At 39.3% G+C, this 20,717-nt stretch overlaps 1 protein-coding gene across 7 annotated transcripts in view; it reads right to left on the bottom strand.

The window, feature by feature from the left end:
- Positions 1-20,717, bottom strand: part of KIAA1671 (KIAA1671 ortholog) — a 143,930-nt gene that overhangs the window by 64,688 nt on the left and 58,525 nt on the right. Inside the window, exon 1 of one of the 7 annotated variants that reach the window (XM_065568874.1) lies at positions 2,015-3,510. The exons of the other annotated variants lie outside the window; for them this stretch is intronic. Coding sequence (XP_065424946.1) covers positions 2,015-2,299 — 285 coding nt within the window. The 5' untranslated portion in view covers positions 2,300-3,510. Of the gene's footprint in view, positions 1-2,014; positions 3,511-20,717 lie in introns of those variants that run through there. 7 annotated transcript variants of the gene reach the window in all.

The raw sequence follows: 20,717 nt of genomic DNA, 5'->3' as shown, positions 1-20,717 counted from the left end.
TCCACTTCCACTTCACCCAAACTACTTCTGGGGGCATTCAGAGCATGGTATGCTTAGATCAACTGTAATTTCAGCTGTGTAGTTCACCTTGAGTTTTGTAAGTTCCTTCGTGTCTTGTCCAACACTAAGCATTCAATCAGTACTGTACTGCAATGGAACACAAGAATTCAACTTCACCTAGAAAGAACTGGGTGGCATTCACTAGTGGACAGCTAGCTCCCAAACTAGTAAGCAAACGCTTATCTTCATAGTCATTTGAAAGTACACCACAAAAAGTATCAAGAGCAAACTTACACTACCATTGTAAAAATGATTAACAACCAAACCATTTATGATGGATTACACACGGTTTTAACTACATTGGTATTTAATAAAAATCTATTAGTGATTCCATGGAGTTACTAAAACAAACCCCAATTTCAGCCCCAGTCAGAAAGGTAAAATTTCTGTGAAGTACTGCCAGATACTGAATCATACTGAATATAAACTCCATTATGTAGGGGCTTTTCTTGTTTAAAATTGATTTAGGACGACAACAAATAAAACTAAGCTTCTACAGTAATTCTAAGTCCCTGTATCCCTAGGCTATTTTGGTTAAACTGAACCATGCAAATGCTTAAGTTTGAAAATATTGATGTTATTTCAGTTAAACTACTCACATGCTTAAAGTTAAAACATGCATAAATGTTTGCAGGATTCAGACCTAAAGTGGCTCTGGTGCCTGCATGAGCAGTAAGTTCAAAGGCCACCCTACCGTTCGAGAAGATTTTCTACTCTGTAAGCCATGGGAAGTTTTGTTGTGTTATTTCTAAACGACCTGTTAAGCAAGAGACAGAGTCCATTCCTTTCTATTTCTGAAGCCATATATTTGTATCACTTTTGCACGATAATTTTAAATTGTTTTTCATTTTGACAACACTGTGTAGTGTCACAATTTCCCATGAGGTGCTTCCTCCCCACACACCCATTACATTTCTTTCCAACTAAACTTGCCTCTTTCCTGCTTTGTGCTTCTTTGACAACACATCTTTTTCAGTTTCTTTAGCTGAGCTGCCAAACAGTAAATAAACAAGATCAAAGCAAGTTTGATATAACGCGGTTTCACCTATAACGCGGTAAGATTTTTTGGCTCCCGAGGACAGCGTTATATCAAGGTAGAGGTGTACTTCAGAATGTCCTCAAATTGAGCTTTTATTTGACCTGGGGAATTCTTACCCCCTCATATGCATAAAAAACTCTTCCCTATGCAGTGTACATTTCTCTTATCACCTTGTCATGCTAGTTATTTAACAAGAAAGTGTGCATTGTCTGAAGAGAACTCCCAAAAAGAAAAAGACATTTAATCAAAAAATGGTTCCATGTGGCCCAAAGTCAGAGTGTATGGAGAGCAAGCTAGACCATTCTCACATGCTCTCACTAAACTATGCCCTGCAGATTCCAGTGTGGGTCCTAAATTCTGTATTTCATAATACTAACATGTTAATTATTACATAAGAATAAACAAGCTTTTAGTCCCTTATTGGGCAATATTATTGGCTTACTATTAGCTGCAAGGTGACAGCACCTTGATTCTTTTTACCAGTCTACATTAATTATTTCACCTAAACCATTGTTATTAAAAATGAAAAGAACAAATGTACACATCAAGTAAAAAGTTACATTGGGCAAATGTGTTCTCCATCTGCATACCAAATACAAAGCAGCTTCAGACTAACTTTTGCCAATTACAGACTAGACCTTTGTCCTATCTTAGTTTTAAGAGAACACCAAAGTTAGTTTTTGTCAAAAACTTGTGTAAATTAACTTTGACCAGTGAGAGTTAATGGAAATTTCTATTTGCACTACAGAAAAAGCCCAGCTCATTTACAAACAGGCAGCATTACAAGTGTTTTGGAAGATATTTTTAAACTGAAAAGCTGACATGACACAGATCAGTGTTCCTGGCCAAGATGCTGCAGTGAAAAACTTCCTTCATTTTTATCATAAATTAACTAAAAAGGGGGGCATTGCTTACAAGGTCTGGTGGCTCTGAACTGGCTTGCCTCTTCCTCAGGGAGGAGAACCTCTGCTGACTCCGCACTGAAAACCTTCGAAATGATTCTCTGCTCCGGGATGCAAAATGCCTGAAGGAGGAGGTTCGCTTGAAGGGAGTTCTGCTTCCACCCTCCCCGCTAGTCCGTTCATGAGCAACTGCAGTTGTGACTAAATTTAGTGCCTCCTGTAAGGATCTACGCACTGTCCCCATCCACTGGGTCATGTGAGTTTGTGCCACTGTCAGTTTGTCTCCAAGGTAATCCATTGTTCCAGGGGGGAAAAAAAGGAGGGGATCAATATTCAATGTCAATTTATTCTTTTTAATTCTCTATACTCCTTACAGTGCTGTTTGTTTTGCAGAAAAACAGTCTATAAATTTTTTTTCGACAGAGTCTAGTGTAAATAAATAGCACTAGACTAAAACATAGACGTCAGTATTTTTAAATAACAGAAGGTATGTGTGGTGGAGGTTGGTATTTCTCAAATAAAAAATAAATAAAATGGAATTTCTTCTTTCTTACAAATCAGATTTCCAATTACCAAAGAATCTCATAAAAATAAATTTAATTTTTATCAGCCATGTAAACAAAAGAAAATTAAAGGTTTAACTTCTGAAAATAGTTACTTGAAAACAGTTTGTCAATTTACAAGCATAGAATTGTTCTCTTACTTTCTCATTGCCGAACAGGAAAAACACAGCTCCTTTTAAAGCCAAGATATATGTATATTTTTAATATTAGAATTCTAGAAGGAATCTTATTCTTCTGGCCTGGCAGGTTTTCAGGCAACAGTAGGTTTCACAGATTTCTGATGCTTTCATACAATCCATTCACTTGACAAAGTGATACGTCTTCTGACCAATAAATCCAGGTCTTTTACTATGAAGCCAGGTATCAGGGATCGCAGAATCCCCTTTTCACAGGTCACACTTAATCCTCAGAACCATGTTAGGAGATTTTCATTTCCGGAGGCACACAAATCCCAAGATAGTCAGGCAAAATGAAGCTGAAGGGGAACTGTGTTAAGTCTGCTGCCTTCAAGACTGGACTTGCTGGTTGCTCAGAGCCTGCCAAAAGATCTTCTGGATGACATCAGCTCTCCCCTTAGAAAGGGGCTTCAGAACGGAGGAATGTAGCAGGGAATGATAAACTGCTGTACAAGTAGTCAGCAGAGACACTTTCTCCACCCCATCACAAGTCGCTACACACTTTTGCTCCTCTCTCTATACCACTAGGAAATACACTCTTGAAGATGATGTTGGCTAGCATAGCTGCCTGCAAACCCATCTGAATCTTACAAATCAAGAGCCTGCCATGCTCTGAATTCTCCCTGAATAAGGCTCAAGAGGCTATAAGCAGATGAAAAACTGCTGCCTTTGGTATCTTATTCTGTTCACTCGGTTCCTTCCCTTTCTCTCCTCCTCCTCTAGAGAAAAAACAATGAGCTAGGTGAAACAGCCGCAGAGGTCTGCCTAAGGAAGGATCTGGGCTGGGCTTTATTATAGTACAGGCAGGATTGCCATGGCAACCAAGGGAACAGCATCTGCCTGCTGCCTGGGCAGGCAGGAGAGTTGAACAGATCTATTGGAATGATTCATAGTTTGCATATGTCACGTGTACTGACAGATTTTAACCCTTCCCTAGAACGGCGATAGAAACATTTCAGTGAATGGACATTTTAGTAAACCGCCAGAGACACTACTGTACATCAAAATGCAGCAGCCTAGCGGCAGAAAACTATAAACAGAGATCACATTATAAATGCAGGCACTATAAATCTTAAGAATTCTAGAGTATTTGCCACACACCATTTTGTTCACAAATTTTAAAAACTACTTTTGGCTTAATGACCTCTCTTATAATATGAAACATTCATAACAGATAATGATTAACCCAGAGTATTAAAGGAAAGCTTCAAAGATCTATTTGGTTTATAGTTTTCTACATGAATTAGATTAGAAATAATGTTTTGAGTTTAGTTTTAGTTAACTGTTACACAAATTTCTATTGTTAGACAAAAACAAAGTAAGTTTCCCCATTTGACGTTCCCATATATACTTTTGAAGATTCTCAAAAATCCTGACATCAAAGGAGGTACACTAGTACTGATAGGATTTAAAGGTCATCAATTCCAAGATGTTAGAAAATGCAATTCAAGGAAACTCTAGAGTCTACTTTCAAACAAAACAAGAACTACCAAAACAAAAATCTAGTGACTTTTAGGACAGCAGAGCCTTCGGATGGTTGAGGAGGGGTGTCATGTGTATACTAATTTCCACTGTATTTCCAGAAAAAAATTGGAAGACCAGTAAGTATACAGGGGACAAGTTTTGCTGACCATGTCAAATGTATGTGAAATATCCCAAATTTGTCCACGTAAGGGTTTATCTGTGTCAGATTTTCACAATCAACAATGACAGCATGTAACTTTGGGAAGTCAACTGTTCATTGCTCAGGATGGAAATTCTGCAATAATCAGTTCAAAAGAACTGTAGAAATAACTATGTATAAGGAATACTAAGGTTCTAGTCAACTAACAAACTACATGTCCAAGGGCTTCAAAATTAAGACCATAACTGCAATTCACCATGAAAAGGAAAGATGCAAGTATTAAGACAAGGAATGTGTGTTAACTTTAAAGTTTCCTTGTTTTTTTGTTTCTGCCACAAACTAGCATTTTATTTAATCTCTCTCTCTCTCTCGTGCAGTCCTTCCAGGAAGATTATAAAATGCATATTTAACTGACAAACAAGCAGCATCTGTATATTTTCCTGACATGGCTTCCAGCAGGCTGTTTCACAATGACAGAAAAATACTATTTCAACCTTTCTTTGAGAAATACTTAAACAAACAAAGCACAAGACAATGACACAAAAGGAACCAATGTGACTTATTGGGGGAAACAGGATTTCTCCTTCTTCAAAACACGTATTCTTGGGACTGCATTTTAACATGTCACTTGGATCCAGCCATGTCAACCTGTTTCTAGTCTTAAACCTGTCCAGCCACAGGGATCTTCACAATACATTTATGGCTCAACAACAACTAAACTAAGACCTTGTCTACCCTACAAAGTTTTGTCAGCAAAAATTGCCTTTTGCCGACAAAACGGGGAGGTATACGCACTACAAAGCTACTTTTGCGGACAAAACAAAACCACCTCAACAAGAGGCATAAAGCTTTTTGCGACAAAGCTCAGTGCCGACTCTGCTGTTTGTTTTGTCGACATAACTGGCTTCCCCCAGTATCCCACCATGCCTGCCGTGACCACTCTGCTGGCATGCACCCCTCCCCTTTTAAAGTTTCTGGAAGTATCTGACAGCTGAGCGTGCTACTCAGCTGGGGGGAATAAAGAGAAAATCATTAACGTGGAAGGCTCCTGTTGTGCCCTGCACGGGAGCACAGCGGCAGGCAGACTGCGGCTGCAGGGAGGCGGAGGGGGGGAGGGACGGGACTGCTGCAATGCTTTGACATTCCTCAGCACGGAGAGCTCCCAGAGCCGCTCTGGATGCTGCTCCCCACAGATGAGGCGGCTGTGGGAGAACTCGGAGGGAATCACAGAACCAATCACAGAACCATAAGCAGGCAGAGCGGGCTGCTTCAGGAGAGACCAGTGTGCCAAGGAGAGCCAGGGGCTGATGTGGGGGTGGGTGGGTGTCCCCCTCACCCTGCCTCAGGATAGATCAGTCAGCCTGCGGTCTCCCCCGCCCCAGACACACCACTCTCCCCCCACCCCCCATTTCAGTTGAAAAGCGGCTGACAATCTACTTGGATGCCGCTGGAAGGATGGGAGGAGAAACCTGCATCATGTGACGCTATACCTGCCCCATGAGGCATTGCAAACCCTTCCCAAAGCACTCTGCGGCCAGTTGCACAGTGGGATAATATTTTTTATTTAAATCGGATTTTTTTGATAAAATGCTTTTTGAGGAAAAAACCCCTATCTAAAGATAGTTTTAATTAAGATACATTACAGCTCAAAGATATCTCATCATGGATAGGGATTATAAATTCTAATTCTATAGTATGAGACAATATATTCATGTAATGTTTAAGAAAAGTTTTGTAAATGAGTTCCAATAGTTCATGGATTAGGGACCCAATTTTATGGGGTTCCAGGAGCTTCTGTATAGATTATTTAGGTTAATCTTTCTATCTACCCAATGGAACTCAGTGCGCAGTGTAGAAGATATCATCAGAGATGCTTAGTTTTGCAGTTCTCAAACTGTGGATTTGTGTCTCCAGAGGTAACATGCTTGTTAACAGCCAAAATGTTTTTAAATAAATAAATAAATATATATAGAGAGGAGAGAAATAACAGACCTCAACTCTATTGTTCCTCTGCAAATTTGTGTACATGGAGTCAATCCTTTACCTCTCTCTAAAAGTGCAAAGTTTCAAAAAGTTCAATGAACAGAAGATCGTTGGGGGCAGAACAGATCTGGACAAGGAGAAGAAGTCTGGAGATAAACGTGAGAAGCGAGGGACATATGCTTTTTTGTTAAAATATTATATGTTTGCTGTTGAAGAAAAAAACAGAATACTTAACATTGTTGTTTTAGTTAAATAAAACAATGTAAATGTCTGTCTGGTGATGTTCTCCTCCTAATACAGCATGGGAAGAAAATCCTCCAAATATTAATGATTAACCTGTTGAATTGGAGATAGTTAACTTCCCAATGACTTCATAAATATCTATTTCAATTACCTTTAGTAAATGAAATAACTAATCATTCATTCTCTGATATAGATGTAAAACACACATGAAAAGTTTTCAAAATAAATCACTGTTTAAAAAGGTATAGTGTGTACCTTCTAAAAATGAAACCTACATCTCTGAGTTGTGAAGAATATGTATTAAGGTTATAACAACCAACAAGAATGCACTTTTATGTAGAAAAACATGATTAAATCTAGTCTTCCTGACTAGTGATTTAAATCATGATTTAAATCAAATCCACCCTGTCTAGTTCAATTTAGTTATGCATGACTGTGTGAAAATCAGTACTACAAAAATCATTCTTTTACCTGCCTCTCCTACTTAACTAGGCAGCATGACTTAATAATACAGCCTTATTTGGGGCTGAATTTTTATTTCATTTCTACATTCTGAACTAGTATCACTCTGTGAAAGAGCGTCATTGACTAACAAGTAAGTTATTCGAAAATCTTAACATGATCTTAGTCATTTTAAGAACAATTGTTTTAACAAGTATTTTTTCAAGCCTCAGAACATATTAAGAATTAGAGATCATTTTAAATTTCAGAAAAGGAAAAGTGAGCGTTGCCATGTGGATTTCCATCATCTTCATATGTTCAGTCCCAACAGACAATAGGGCCAGTAATGTCTGAAGGATTATTCTAACTATATCATGTTAATTAACAATGCTTCTCTCTTGCATACAATAAGGTAATACAATAGTACATATCTTGCCAGGAATCAGTTAAGATTTTAGATTATGATTTTAATATTAGATAAAGGACCTAATATCAAACTTTAGATCATAAGCATGAAAGGCAAATAAAGACAGCATCAGCACTATGTGATTGGTGCATTTTACAAATAAATTGTTTCTGTCTACCAGGAAAAGCTGACTCTTCATTCCTTTTAGTATATGTTTTCCTTGGTCTCTTCCCTTTCAGCCTTCCTTTTAAAAAAATGTTTAAACCATGCATTTTAGAAACAAAACTTCACTACTCTGGTCATTTAACCACCCTAAGAGAGCCTAGAATTGCATGGTTGTGTGGATGTCAAGGCTATTCCTACAACGGTTGGCATGAAAGAGTAATAAAGTTATGATTACTGTGCGACTAATCTCCTTAAATTCCTCCTGAAGGCATTAGTTTATATTTGTAAGTGTACAGGCTTCATAAGAGTAGTGAAAAGTTCTACATCTGAGGGTCATTGCTCAGTGTAAACTGAGAATTATTACTGAACTGTAATACCGATATAATTAGTAACTTATATGTGGTTATTGCACTTAATAACGTATTTTACATCTCTGACTTCCCAAAGCCAGTCATAAACACTGATTACTTTTAGACCGCAACGAAATGAAATTGTGTTAGCAAAAGTAAGCCCCCACATCATGGAGACCATCCCTTAACACAGCAAATATTGGGGGTTTTGTTTATGTGTTTTAAAATATGTTCTCATCATAGAGGTCTAACACTATTTCTGAGTTTTGAAGGACAATTCAACCTATAGAGAAAGAGCGTTCTTATATTTACATAGCTTTGTCTTTAAAACAAATACACTCTCTCTAACCAAAAGTTTGGGATTTTCTTTTTAACTGCACACACAAGTGTTAGGGACTAACATGTATTACTGCCATTTCAAAAGTAAGAAGCAAAATAGTTTTTAAATTATGGCAGTAAAAATTTAGTACTATAAACACTATGTAAATTGTTGTACATAATACAGGAACCTTACACTATTACTATACATTCTGTACATTCAGTTTAGTCTAAATGCTAAAGTACAAATGTGTGGTGAATATTGGACAAATCTCTCTCCTCAGAACTCTACGTGGTGCAGGAAAGTGGAGCCCCCAGCAGGGAGCTGGTTACACCTTCAACTCCCCAATTCTGAAGTTCTGCTAGAATTTTCGAACTAACTTAAAACTGCAGTTGGGCACCTCCATGTTGTATTGCTGACACAGGGTACTTAATGATCCATACACCAATGGAGGATTGGCATAGCGGTGCTGAATTACACCAAGCCCCTGATAAGCCATCTTTGCCAGTGTAGGGAAGGAGGCAGGTGCACAGACTGAGATCCAGCCCAGTAGTTTCCAGCCGAGAGATTCCCCTTGCCAGAGGAACTCTGCTGACCATTTGTGGCCAGGTTGTTGCCCCTTTCTGCTGCCTGTGTGACAAAGGAGCTGTAAGCTCTCTAGGAAATCTGATCCATTCTGTTTTATATTAACGCTTTAAAAATTAATAAGCTATTGTGCATATTTTACTGCATTTGTCCTTAGAAATAAGTGCCATTACTGATTTGAGAGTCTATCTGAATTTAGAATCTTTTAACTGTGTCATACTGTGACACCCTGTACCCCATGTTCACCATTTTTATATGGTTTTGATATATTTTGTATAAAGTGTGCTTTGTGAGATATCATTTGAAAACTCAATCTGCTGATTATTATTATTCTGTTGAAATGTAACATCACTGCATGTAAAATTATGAGATTTTGCTATATGATTATTACTGAAACATGTCTTAGTTCTGGGTAATGGCCACAAACCATTTTCTCAGAGACAAAGACACACTGGCAGGCCAACAAGATGCTAAAAAGCCATTATCTTGCTTAACTGGCCAACCGCCAACGGGGGGGGGAAGGGGGAAGAGTATAAACAAATAATTTACATTTCAACACAAACAACAAGGAGTCTGGTGGCACCTTAAAGACTAACAGATTTATTTGGGCATAAGCTTTCGTGAGTTAAAACCTCACTTCTTCGGATGCCACCTCATGTACACAGGAGGCTGTTTGTCTGCAGCCCGGGATAGGGTAACCCTCTTAAAAAGGAGGAGGGTATAAAAATAAGAGACACACCTCCACATCACCGCTCCTTCTCAATTTTCTACTCACAGCAGCGATATCACTTGAAAAACAAAAGCAGCATTATTGAACTGGGGGAGTTTTCCAGCCAGAACAGGCTGCAATAGGCTTTTGGTGAGAAAAACTACTTTCTTGCTTTGAAACCTATTAGCCTTAGTAAAGTTTAGGAATTAGCTTGCGTATTTATCCTTTTATTTCTTTTTAAACAATTTTGAATTTTATGTCTTATCATTTGTAATCACTTAAAATCTATCTTTCTCCAGTTAATAAACTTGTTTTATTGTTTTATCTAAACCACTGTGTTTTGGTTGAAGTTCTTAGGAATCTCTACTTAGGTAAAAAAGCCTGGTGTGTAACCATTATCCATTGTTGCAATGACATGACTATGAGCTTACACTGTCCAGGAGGACACTGAACCGTGTAAATTGCACATTTCTAGGGCAGCGACACTGGAACTGGGGATATGCTGGCGTCGCCCTGTATGTAATTCATGGATGGCAAAGCATAGCATTCATGTATTCCGCTGAGAGTGAGTTTACATGGAGGGGTTGCTGTTCGCCAGCAAAGCAGTGTTCAAGGCATCAAAGCCTGAAGGGGACACAGCAGTCCACATTGCACCCTGGGGAATTTCACACATATGAACACATTCCTAGACATAATAGTGTACTACTCCCACATATGCAAGAACTAATTATTACCAGAATGTATTTAATGGAAGCAAAACTAAGCAAATGTCTTAATCAAACAACTAGGTGTTGACAGGAAGTAGTGCCAGAACAAGCAACTGAAGCTTCTATAGCTGTCTATAAAAAGTCCTTTAAAGCAGTGGTTCTCAACCAGGAGTCCGGGGCGAGGGGGTGTGAGCAGGTTCTAGGAGCTCCACCGAGCATGGCCAGTGTTAGATTCACGGGGGCCCATGGCAGAAAGCTGAAGCCCCACTGCATGGAGCTGAAGCTTGGGGCCCTGAGCCCTGCCACCCGGGGCTGAGGCCAAAGCCTGAACAATTTAGCTTTGCAGGGGCCCTTGTGGAATGGGGCCCCAGGCAACTGCCTTGCTTGCTACCCCATAACGCCAGCCCTGGCTTTTATATGCAGAAAACCAGTTGTTGTGGCACAGATGGGCCTTGGAATTTTTATGGCATGTTGGCAGGGGCCTCAGAATGAAAAAGGTTGAGAACCCCTGCTTTAAAGCATATATGTAACTGTTTCCAAGACTTTATAATTCATTTTGTCTGTTAGCTGCACAGCTGGTAGTGTGTAGGTCTGTATAATTACTTTTAAATAAGCTTTAAAAAGATCAAGATACACCAAACTCAAATAAACAGGGGTAAATTAAAATTATTGCAGTGAATCGCCTCACTCAAGTAATTAAAATGTGTTGTTAACTATCCATATGTAATATACTTTCATTTCCTTGGACATTCTCAGGAGGACATCCTCACTGTTGGGGAAGAGACATCCAGGTTAGTGCTTGTACCTTAGTAGCTAACTGGAAGTACTGTACAAGCTCATAAAAGCTCAACATATTTCCTCTGAGTATAAGGTGTTTCCACTGCTTTCATTACGGTAGAAATAATTTTACAAGATTCTCTCTCTAGAAACAAAAATCAGAGAACCTCTTTTGTTCTGGTTTATATAAAAATGTATTATCTTCATCCATGTTTTATGCACAGAACACAACAGGGTCATATTTATCTATTTCAGGACACCTCCGTAACTCATGCTATCATCATTACATATGAGAATGTTTACTAGCGTCTTAGCCTTAGTTAAAAATAGTTGGTGTACAAGAGAATCTATTCCTATCTATAAGCAAACACATACAGTGAGAATGAAACGGCAGTCTTTTAATAGAGTGGTGTTTTGAAACTGTGGAAATAGTCTGTAGAACTAAAGTAGAAGCAGTATCTTATTGCTGCTTTAAAGATGAGGGAAAAAATGAATTCAATCTCAAGCAGCTGATGGAGCACAAAGTGTACTCTATGCTTGTGTTTAAATTTAAAATTAAATGCATGATTTGGAGTTTAATTCATGGTCTCAGTCTCCCTCCCAGCAGCATGTTTATCTTTACCAGTAAAAATAAGTAATGAGGGCTAATGCAGGCAGATCAGATGCAGGAGTATTTCAGTATCTGAGTAAATATGACACTGGTTAGAGCATTCTAGTGACATCTAACTTACACTGCACTATATGGAGTGAAAGCATAACGCCTTCCTCAGAAACATCCGCCACTTGCTAATGCCAGCGACAGGACTGATCCTGGCAGTGTTTACCTTCCTACATGGATTGCTTTCCCCTCCCATTCTAGTTAGCAAAAAGATGCAACTGATCTTGAAAGAACTCCACTACATCAGCCAACCAAAATGCAACAAAGCTTCAAAGATATAAATGAAGAGGATTTTGAAAGCTGTGATTTTCCATACTGGAAGAGACATGGGGTAACCATTTATGTTTTTAAGTTATGAAAAACACTGAACCAAGCAAATACATCATATGTGCAAGAAGCACACAGGTCATTATTAAAAATAGAATTTAAGAGAAGACGGAAAACACCTTCACAGTAAAGCTAATAATATATGGAATTAATTATGAGAATGGCATACCATAAAAGTGTGTTAATACTGAAAGGATCTTCTGACCATACACCTCTACCCCGATATAACACAACCCAATATAACACGAATTCGGATATAACGCAGTAAAGCAGCGCTCGGGGGTAGGGGGGCGCTGCGCACTCCGGAGGATCAAAGCAAGTTCGATACAACCCGCTTTCACCTATAATGCGGTAAGATTTTTTGGCTTATTGGGGTAGAGGTGTAGAAGAGAAATGTTAACTTGTTTCTACTGATTCAGGGCCTACCAAAATACGTTGTGCTAGCAACTCCTTATGTGTGCTTCTCCATTCAATTAAAGCCATTGTTTTGGTTACATGCATGCTTTGTTTACTTTCCCTTTGGTCAATCTACACAAGCTTTCTCTAAAGCTTTTTCCGTGAAGCACAAGGCTTGCCACTCTATAAATCCTCTGAGAAGGTCACGTTTCCAGCCTCCAAACATTTCAGTACAGAAGTCTCTTTAGCTAAGTAAGGAGTTGTTCCAACACAACAAGTAGTACTGCACAAAATGATTATCTCATGCTGAAATCACCCTGGATTTGTCAAGGGTCTGCAATTCCAGAAAACACTTTCCATGAACACGCACTTCTAAATAGCACAGTATGACTAATTAGCACAGTAGTGCAAGTGACTATATTATTCAGACATTGTTGGATACCCATTTTTCTTTGAGCATTTATTCCACCTACAACTCACAAATACAACTGTGTGCAAAGAAATAAGCCCCACTTTTTCTGCCCACAGTGCAAACAAAATTCTAGGTATTTGAATTACATTTTTCCAAAAGCTGCTTTCAACTCTCAGTTCTTGCACGCCTTCAAATACGGGCAATTATGTTAATGTTTACACAGAGTTGGAAGGTCAGATTAGAATAGGCTTGCGTACAGCACAGCATGCGATGAAACATACCAAAAATATAAAACCTCAGTGGCTGGCGGAACTCAGATACGCAGCTTTTGTAGCAAGTGTGAGGGTAAAGCCAGAACTAAAACCATTCCCCTGTTGTTTCCCCGGTCATGACCCAGAATTTCACCATCAGCTCTCCAGTTAGGTAAACAGCAGTGGCTAAATAATTAATTTATTATTAATTATCTATCTACTGTTTAAGCATTTTCCAAGGTATCAGCCTGTCTCTAAACCTTAATTTTGTGCTGAAATATTGGCAAAGACCACTTCCATCTTGGTTCTGTTTGTTTCTTTGGCTCCATTACATTCTGGCTCCAGAAACTGTTCAAGACCTAAATCTGCCCTTGTAAGGCTGTAGTGATCTTGCATTCCAGACGGATTCTGGTTCTCTGTAATTAGTAATGGTACTTCGTTTAACCAGCTGCTTTTGACACTGCGGACTATTTAAAAACAATTAGAACACGGTGCCAGACTTTGCAGCATAGCTCCTGGTTCACTTTGCATTTGGCACACACGATAGCCAGTTTGTTACATATGCAACAAATCCCTAAGTTAACAGGTATTTTGAGGTGCCCCTTATTTTTGGCACTCTGCTCTTCCATGTCTACAAGATACTTTGCATTCTGCATTTACGAAGGAACTGTCAATACTGTTGACAGTTGTCCCGGGTTAGATTTAACAACAACAACAACAACATATAACATCCCATAATGTTAATATTTGCCACTCTAAGTCGTTATATGAATTAAAAATTACTTCAGTATTCTGACAAATGAAATAAGACTCCAAATATTTTAGAAACTTTCAAATGGTCTGAAATTTGTGAATAGATCTCCTTTCCCTTTCACAGCCTCATTTTTATTTCTTGTTCCTCATACCTGTCTGACCACTACTGCTCGCCCCACATATGCATATATCCTTTCACAACAGTGAAACCTGCAAAACTGCAAGAACTGCTGGAGAAACATAATTCAAGACTTCTGTTTTTCAGTCCACACCAAAAGGCCTAAATTGCTTTAAAAAAAAAATCTAAACAAAACTAGATTAACGTAATATAATGAGGGCCTGTAGCCAACATGTGATGGTTTTTCTTCTCTGTCAGATGTAGTATTCAGGTTTTTTTTTAGAATTATTATGCTCTTGCTAATTCTAATGCTCTGTTTTTTCCTCAACCTGACAGGCTACAAAAATCAGGACCACTGAGAAGAAGTCTCAGAAACCTCTAGGTTAGGGGAAGCTGTTTTGGCCAACTTATGTAAGTACACCACGTTTTACCAGGCTATAGATGCCAGTAATATAAAGGTCTCCAAATGTTGGGTCTAATCCCATGTCATTGATTAGAAACGAGGCACTTTGTAGAATTACAGAAGTTCTCTCCAGGGCTAACAATGTAAGTCTGATGTGCTTTCATGATTTTTTTAAGATGATTCACTGATCGAATAAACAAAGGTTTTACCTGTCCATGTAGCAATACTTTCTGCAAGTAGCTGCTCTGTTAAAATTTTCAAGCCCGAGTTTGCTTGCTGTTAAAGTTAGCCCAAGAGCTACACTTAGGCCCAAGCAATTAAAACATACTGGAAATATTGTTTGTGATCCTGCATTTTCAGGCATCTGTACTTGTCTATTTTCTTTTTCCAAACAGAATTCTGACTCCTTTGTAGTGTCCCAGGTTATACTGACATAAAAGAAGAGCAATTTCACTTACCCTCCTATCTAGACTAATTATCAGGGTGGTCTTTCTCCCTGTGTTTGTCCTATCTTCAGTTGTTTACACTACCTTGCTCATTCAGACACCAAGAAGGAATCCACAGAGTTCAGCACAGCCAAAAGCGAGGGGATCTTTTCTGTAATGCAACAAACACTAAATATACACAACAAAATAGGACACACACCAAATTATTTGTATCTTTCTTCTTGTCTACAATTGCCACATAAAACAAGTGACAACGCCTGCTCAAGAAAGGCCGAGGAGTGGAACAGTAGTGGTGTTTGCAGGTCAGAATTGGAGTCCAAGGACTTTGTTTAGCACCTACCTGCAATGGAATCTCTTGTGTAAACTGAAATAGTGATTATCTCTGGTAATGTTTAAACAGAAGGCTTGTTTTCGATTTCTATTTAGTTTCCTATTGAAGATTTTAGATTTGTGGTTTTAGTTTTCAATGATGCCCATTTGGGACATTTTAAATCCAGTTTACTGTCCTTAAAATGGAGAAGAAGAAAAAAAAGGCTGAATACACTGCACTAATGCACCTACAATTTTTTATTTTTTGCACTCAATTACAAAACAGAGGCAGCAGTTTCTACTGATGGCTTTGGTTTTCCTCCCCCGTGTGGTTTGTTTTTATTATTATATTCTACAGCCAGCATCTAAGTGACCAGTGGATGAGGAGAGAGTGTGTTGGCAACAGATTATGAATCAATGTTCAGGAATCTTGCACATCTACACATTCGTACAAATAAATAGCTGAAAAGGAAAGATGGGGACATATTTCATAAAAAAAAACTAGCTCTTTCTAATTACAGGACTTTTTTTTGAATAGTTATTTGGAGTGCTACAATAATCCTCCCGAAGGTATTAGCATCCCAAAAAGAATGTAATGGAGTTTAGAGTGATCATGATAAAGCTTTTCAAAAGGTACAGGAAATGGCTTATATTTAAAAAAATGTAAACATCATTAGCTTACACTCAAATACTTTAAAATGTTTACCCAGCTTACCAGAACGCACTTTCCTCTAACACTTGAGGGAAACTGTATTGTAATAGCAATAAAATCCTATATAATGGAATTATCGTAGTGTAGGAACACTAATTTGGGATCTGATGGCTCACATGATTTGTAATAGCTTACAAGATATTTCTTTTCATAACCATCAATTCAAACCCAAACCAGGATATCAGTGGCCAAAAGATTGTTAAGTGTTCATCTGAAGTGGTCCAGTTCTTATTAGGCAAGATACTTGTCCACATACAAAATACCACCTCAGACCAGGCACCCTTGTTAGCAGCATCAGGAGATGGGATAAGGACTGGAGCTGTCATTAACCAAACTTTAGAGGCATTAGCTGTAGCCATCACTGGACATGCCTAGCTATCATTCTGTAGCACAACATAGGGATATGATTGCTCTCTCTTTAAATATATCAGAGGGATAAATACAAGGGAGGGAGAGGAATTATTCCAGCTTAGTACTAATGTGGACACGAGAACGAATGGATATAAACTGGCCGTGGGGAAGTTTAGGCTTGAAATTAGACGAAGGTTTCTGACCGTCAGAGGGGTGAAATATTGGAACGGCCTTCCGAGGGAAACGGTGGGGGCGAGGGACCTGTCTGGTTTTAAGATTAAGTTAAATAAGTTTATGGAGGGAATGGTTTAATGGTAAAACATATTAGCTGAGGAATACCGAGCAATGGTAGGTAAATAGTATAATGGCTAACAAGGGTCAGGCTGGAGACTCTTGCCTACATGCTCGGGGTCTTACTGATCGCCATATTTGGGGTCGGGAAGGAATTTTCCTCCAGGGTAGATTGGCTGAGGCCCTGGAGGTTTTTCGCCTTCCTCCGCAGCATGGGGCAGGGATCGCTAGCAGGAGAGTTCTCTGCCAATTGAAGTCACTAAAACACAGGATTTGGGGACTTCATCAGCAGAGTCAAGGGAAGGGTAGGGACGGTTTTGTGGCCTGCAGCATGCAGGGGGTCAGACCAGATGATCATAATGGTCCCTTCTGACCTTAAAGTCTATGAGTCTATAGTACAGGGCCTGCCTTAGGGAAAATGGCGCCCTGAGAGAACTTTCTTTGGCACCCTTTAAGTACTGCTCCCCAAGCACCGGGAGGCCGCTCAACAGATGAAACAGCAGCAGGTGGAGTGGTGACCACAGTGCCCTTGGTGGTTACCCACCCCGTAAGGCCGGCTCTGTACATGGGAAAGGTCATTTGAATCCCAAATATCATTTGCTCCCAGGGTAGGCAGAAATGGAGAATGCCCCAAATCAACACAATTCCTCAGGTACATGAAAGGGGAAGGAGGGTTTTATCCTTTGCACCAGTGGCCACTAAATTGCTACTTTTGGGAGAAGAGATAGAGTTCCAAAGAAGTCTCCTTAATGTGGGTTGAGACTGTGTTCCATTGATGTGTAAAAAAAGTGGAAGGGGGTTGGGGGAAGGAAGGAGGAAGAGTTCCCTGCTAGAGGCAAAGAAGAACATCAAGCAAACTCCTCACTACAGGGAGCAATTGCAAGGCAGACATTGGTGACTTTAAATACAGTGTTCCTGTGGTCACCACCCAGATTTGGCTGCCATATCTCACTGATTAGGCATATTTACACGGTTATCAGCTGGAAATTAGAGGACAATAGAAGGAACAAGGAGTGGCAAGACAATAGTAATTAAGGAAAGAAAAGAAAGAACAGAAAACAGCAACACTCCTCAGCTCACAATGAGAATCACTACCAGTCACAGTAGGATTAACAGTTAAGAATATCAAGAGTTAAAATATTAAAACTGATAAGGACCTTCAATGCACAAGTACCAAAACTGCTTCTACATTTGAAGAGCTTCTACTTTTCTCTCCCTTGCCTCCCCCACCTTTCCAAAAAAATAATACAATGATCCAATGATGGGCAGCCAAAGTGTTATGCATCACCATCTTTCTATTTTACAAGTGCACCTTTACAGTTACACACACCCAAAGGGACGAGCCAAGAAAACAAAGGTCAGACAATGGGCCCTGCAATCATCTCCTTCCTCCCCACCCACCCTCAAAGCTGCTAAAGAAATGCATGTCAGCATACATGGAATGGGTGCATCTGAGTCTAATGCTTAGCAGGAAGTTGTCCACATCACAAAACAATCCACCATCACCAACACTAATTGGCAAACTGTTACCAAACTATATCAATACTACAGAATTTCAGTGTCCATGGCTGGCAATTCAACACTTCATCCCAGCACTAAATTCACTTAAGAATTTTTAGACTCAGTCTCTGGGAACGGGAAGCAAAAACACCTAGTCGTAAAGTATTTCCTAGCCTGAAAGCACAACCAGTTATATGGTCTCCTGACTGAAGGGCTGGCACAAACTAAATCAAAGATGTTTGACAACTGGCTGGGAACAAATCAGAGAACATTCTTCTTGTTTAGTTACATATTGAATTTCTGTAAACAGATGAGAAACTTTTCTTTTAAAAAACCTGTTGCCTGAGCATTTTTCTACTTTCTTTTCAAAACTTTCTGAAACTGTTTTCCAATCAAGTTTCATTTCTGTGCATGTGATATTCCAAGGGGAAGCTGTTGTCATATGAAGTATTATTTGATAAAACACTCAATGTTGTGTCTTTCAGTAAACATTTATAAAAGAAGGCTACTTATGTCAAAAATATGGAATTTTTGGAAAACATTTCTACCTTAACTCTAGCTATGATTTATTGACTTTGGCAAAACAAATAAAGGTGAAAGCTGATAATGTGAATGTGTCATTTGGGTCATGGTGGAAAAGCTTTATCAAAAAGGAAAAAGTTTTGTAGCATTTCCTAAAGACAGTCAGACTCTGGATTCATCTAATCTTCTCTGGAAGTTCATTCCATAGCAGGATTCCCTCAACTGTGAATACTCTGTCTCTGGCTGTCACACACTTTGCTCTGTGTTTTGTGATCTGCAACTCTGCCTTCTGCTCCACCCCCACCCAGCAACCACCACCCTTCCTGATGTATGTTGTAACCTCATTTGCCTGTTAAATCCATTGTTTAAATTATGAGATCTTTGAGGCCAAGATTTGTCTTAGTATATTTTTGTGAAGCATATCTGGCACACTTGTGAACACTACAAAATACAAAGACAACCAATCACCACCACAAGTCAAGGAAATTAAATACAAACCCTATGTCAGAAGAACATTCTATAATACAGCATTTTGAAGAAAGCCACACTGGATTTTAAGTTAACTACTTCAATTGCTATAATGCTGATATTTAAATCCCAGAACTGGAAATTGGGGTTTTTTGTTAAATAAGAAATTCTGAATGCACTAGAAGTCTAAGTTTACTCTGACTTGGTCAATATTAGATGGAACATCCCAACAGAAGTGTGGTTGTCATGACTCCGAAAACGTTAATATGAAATGTCATTCCTCATTTTAATTACAGGGAAATATTTGTAATGAAATAACACCTGTTGCTTTCAAAGCTGAATAGTCTTTAACTTGTCTACACTTGCCACAAATGTTAAACAAGTTTTTTTGTCAGTGTAAAGCATTCTTATTGCTTAAGTATTTTGTATTCATTTAGCTATTAAGATGAATGTCTTGAAGTTTGTTTATAAGAGGTTAAGGTGTCCAGACAAATTTAGTTATGCATTTTTTCCTCTGGTCCAAAACTTGTCTAACAAAATGCACTCAGAACAAACATTCTTTATGAAATCTCCAGGCTTCTTTGGATTGGCAGAAACTATTTTAACTGTAAATATTTCAGCTGTATCTCCTATTTAGTCAGTTCACCCACCATTAAGTATTTTGTCCAAGAGTGTACATACAGTAACTCCTGACTTATCCCAGTTAACGTTGTTTCATTATTAGGTTGCTGATCTATTAGAGAACATACTCATTTAAAGTCACGCAACGTTCCCTTATAAGGTTGTTTGGCTCACCCCGCTCCACCTGCTCGCCTGGCGCTCCTGTCGGGGAGTGGGGTCAAGGTGCAGGGGCTTGCCTCATTCTGCCCACCCAGCACTCCTGCCAGGGAGCAGGGTCGGGGAGTGGGAGCTTGCCCTGTTCCACCCACCTGGCGTTCCAGCTGGGGGGCAGGGTCGGGGTGCGTGGGCTTATCCCACTCTGCCCGCCCAGCATTCCAGCTGGGGAGCGGGCAAGCCTCCACGTCCCGACCCCGCTACACCCTGCCTCAACCAAGCTTCACAATCATTGGTGAATAAAGTATTGCAGTTTGTTTAAAATTATTTAAAACATATACTGTATATGTATACAATGTCTTTTGTCTGGGTGAAAAAAAATTCCCTGAAACCTAACCCATCTCTCCCCATTTACATTAATTCTTATGGAGAAATTGGATTCACTTTAAGCGAAACGATGTTAAGTAGCATTTTTCAGGAACATGACTACAACGTTAAGTGAGGAGTTACTGTACAAGTGAGAGTGAACAGGAGTGTGATCTGGACCTAGAGAAATGTGCAACAGCCAAACAATGCAACAATGGCCTTACTACCCCTCGCAGTCTTCCTTCCAAGCTTCCCTTCATTGGTTTGTTACACTCACTTGCTCAATCTTGTTTCAAATTGGTTTTAAGTTCTTAGGGCAGGGACCATATACAAAGAGGTCTTGAACTTGTCTGGGGCTTTTGGGAGCTTCCATAGTACAGATAAACAAAACAAACAAACAGGACGCACATGAGCCACCCTTCAATAAATGATGTTTTGCATAGAGTGCAGTGATCACACATCTACACTGAGAACTTCCAATCCACAGGAACATGCCCTCGACATAAGCCTTGATTGTGTGGTACACATCTACTCTTCCCCTGTACATATATCCAACGTTCCAAAAATACTTAAATACCACAGTGACGGGGCAAGATAGCAGTGGGGGGGGG

The sequence above is a fragment of the Chrysemys picta genome, chromosome 15 (genome assembly GCF_011386835.1).
Source record: "Chrysemys picta bellii isolate R12L10 chromosome 15, ASM1138683v2, whole genome shotgun sequence".
Lineage (NCBI taxonomy): Eukaryota > Metazoa > Chordata > Testudines > Emydidae > Chrysemys > Chrysemys picta.
Note: the sequence above shows the minus strand (reverse complement) of the source record. Positions and strands in the feature narration are given on the sequence as shown.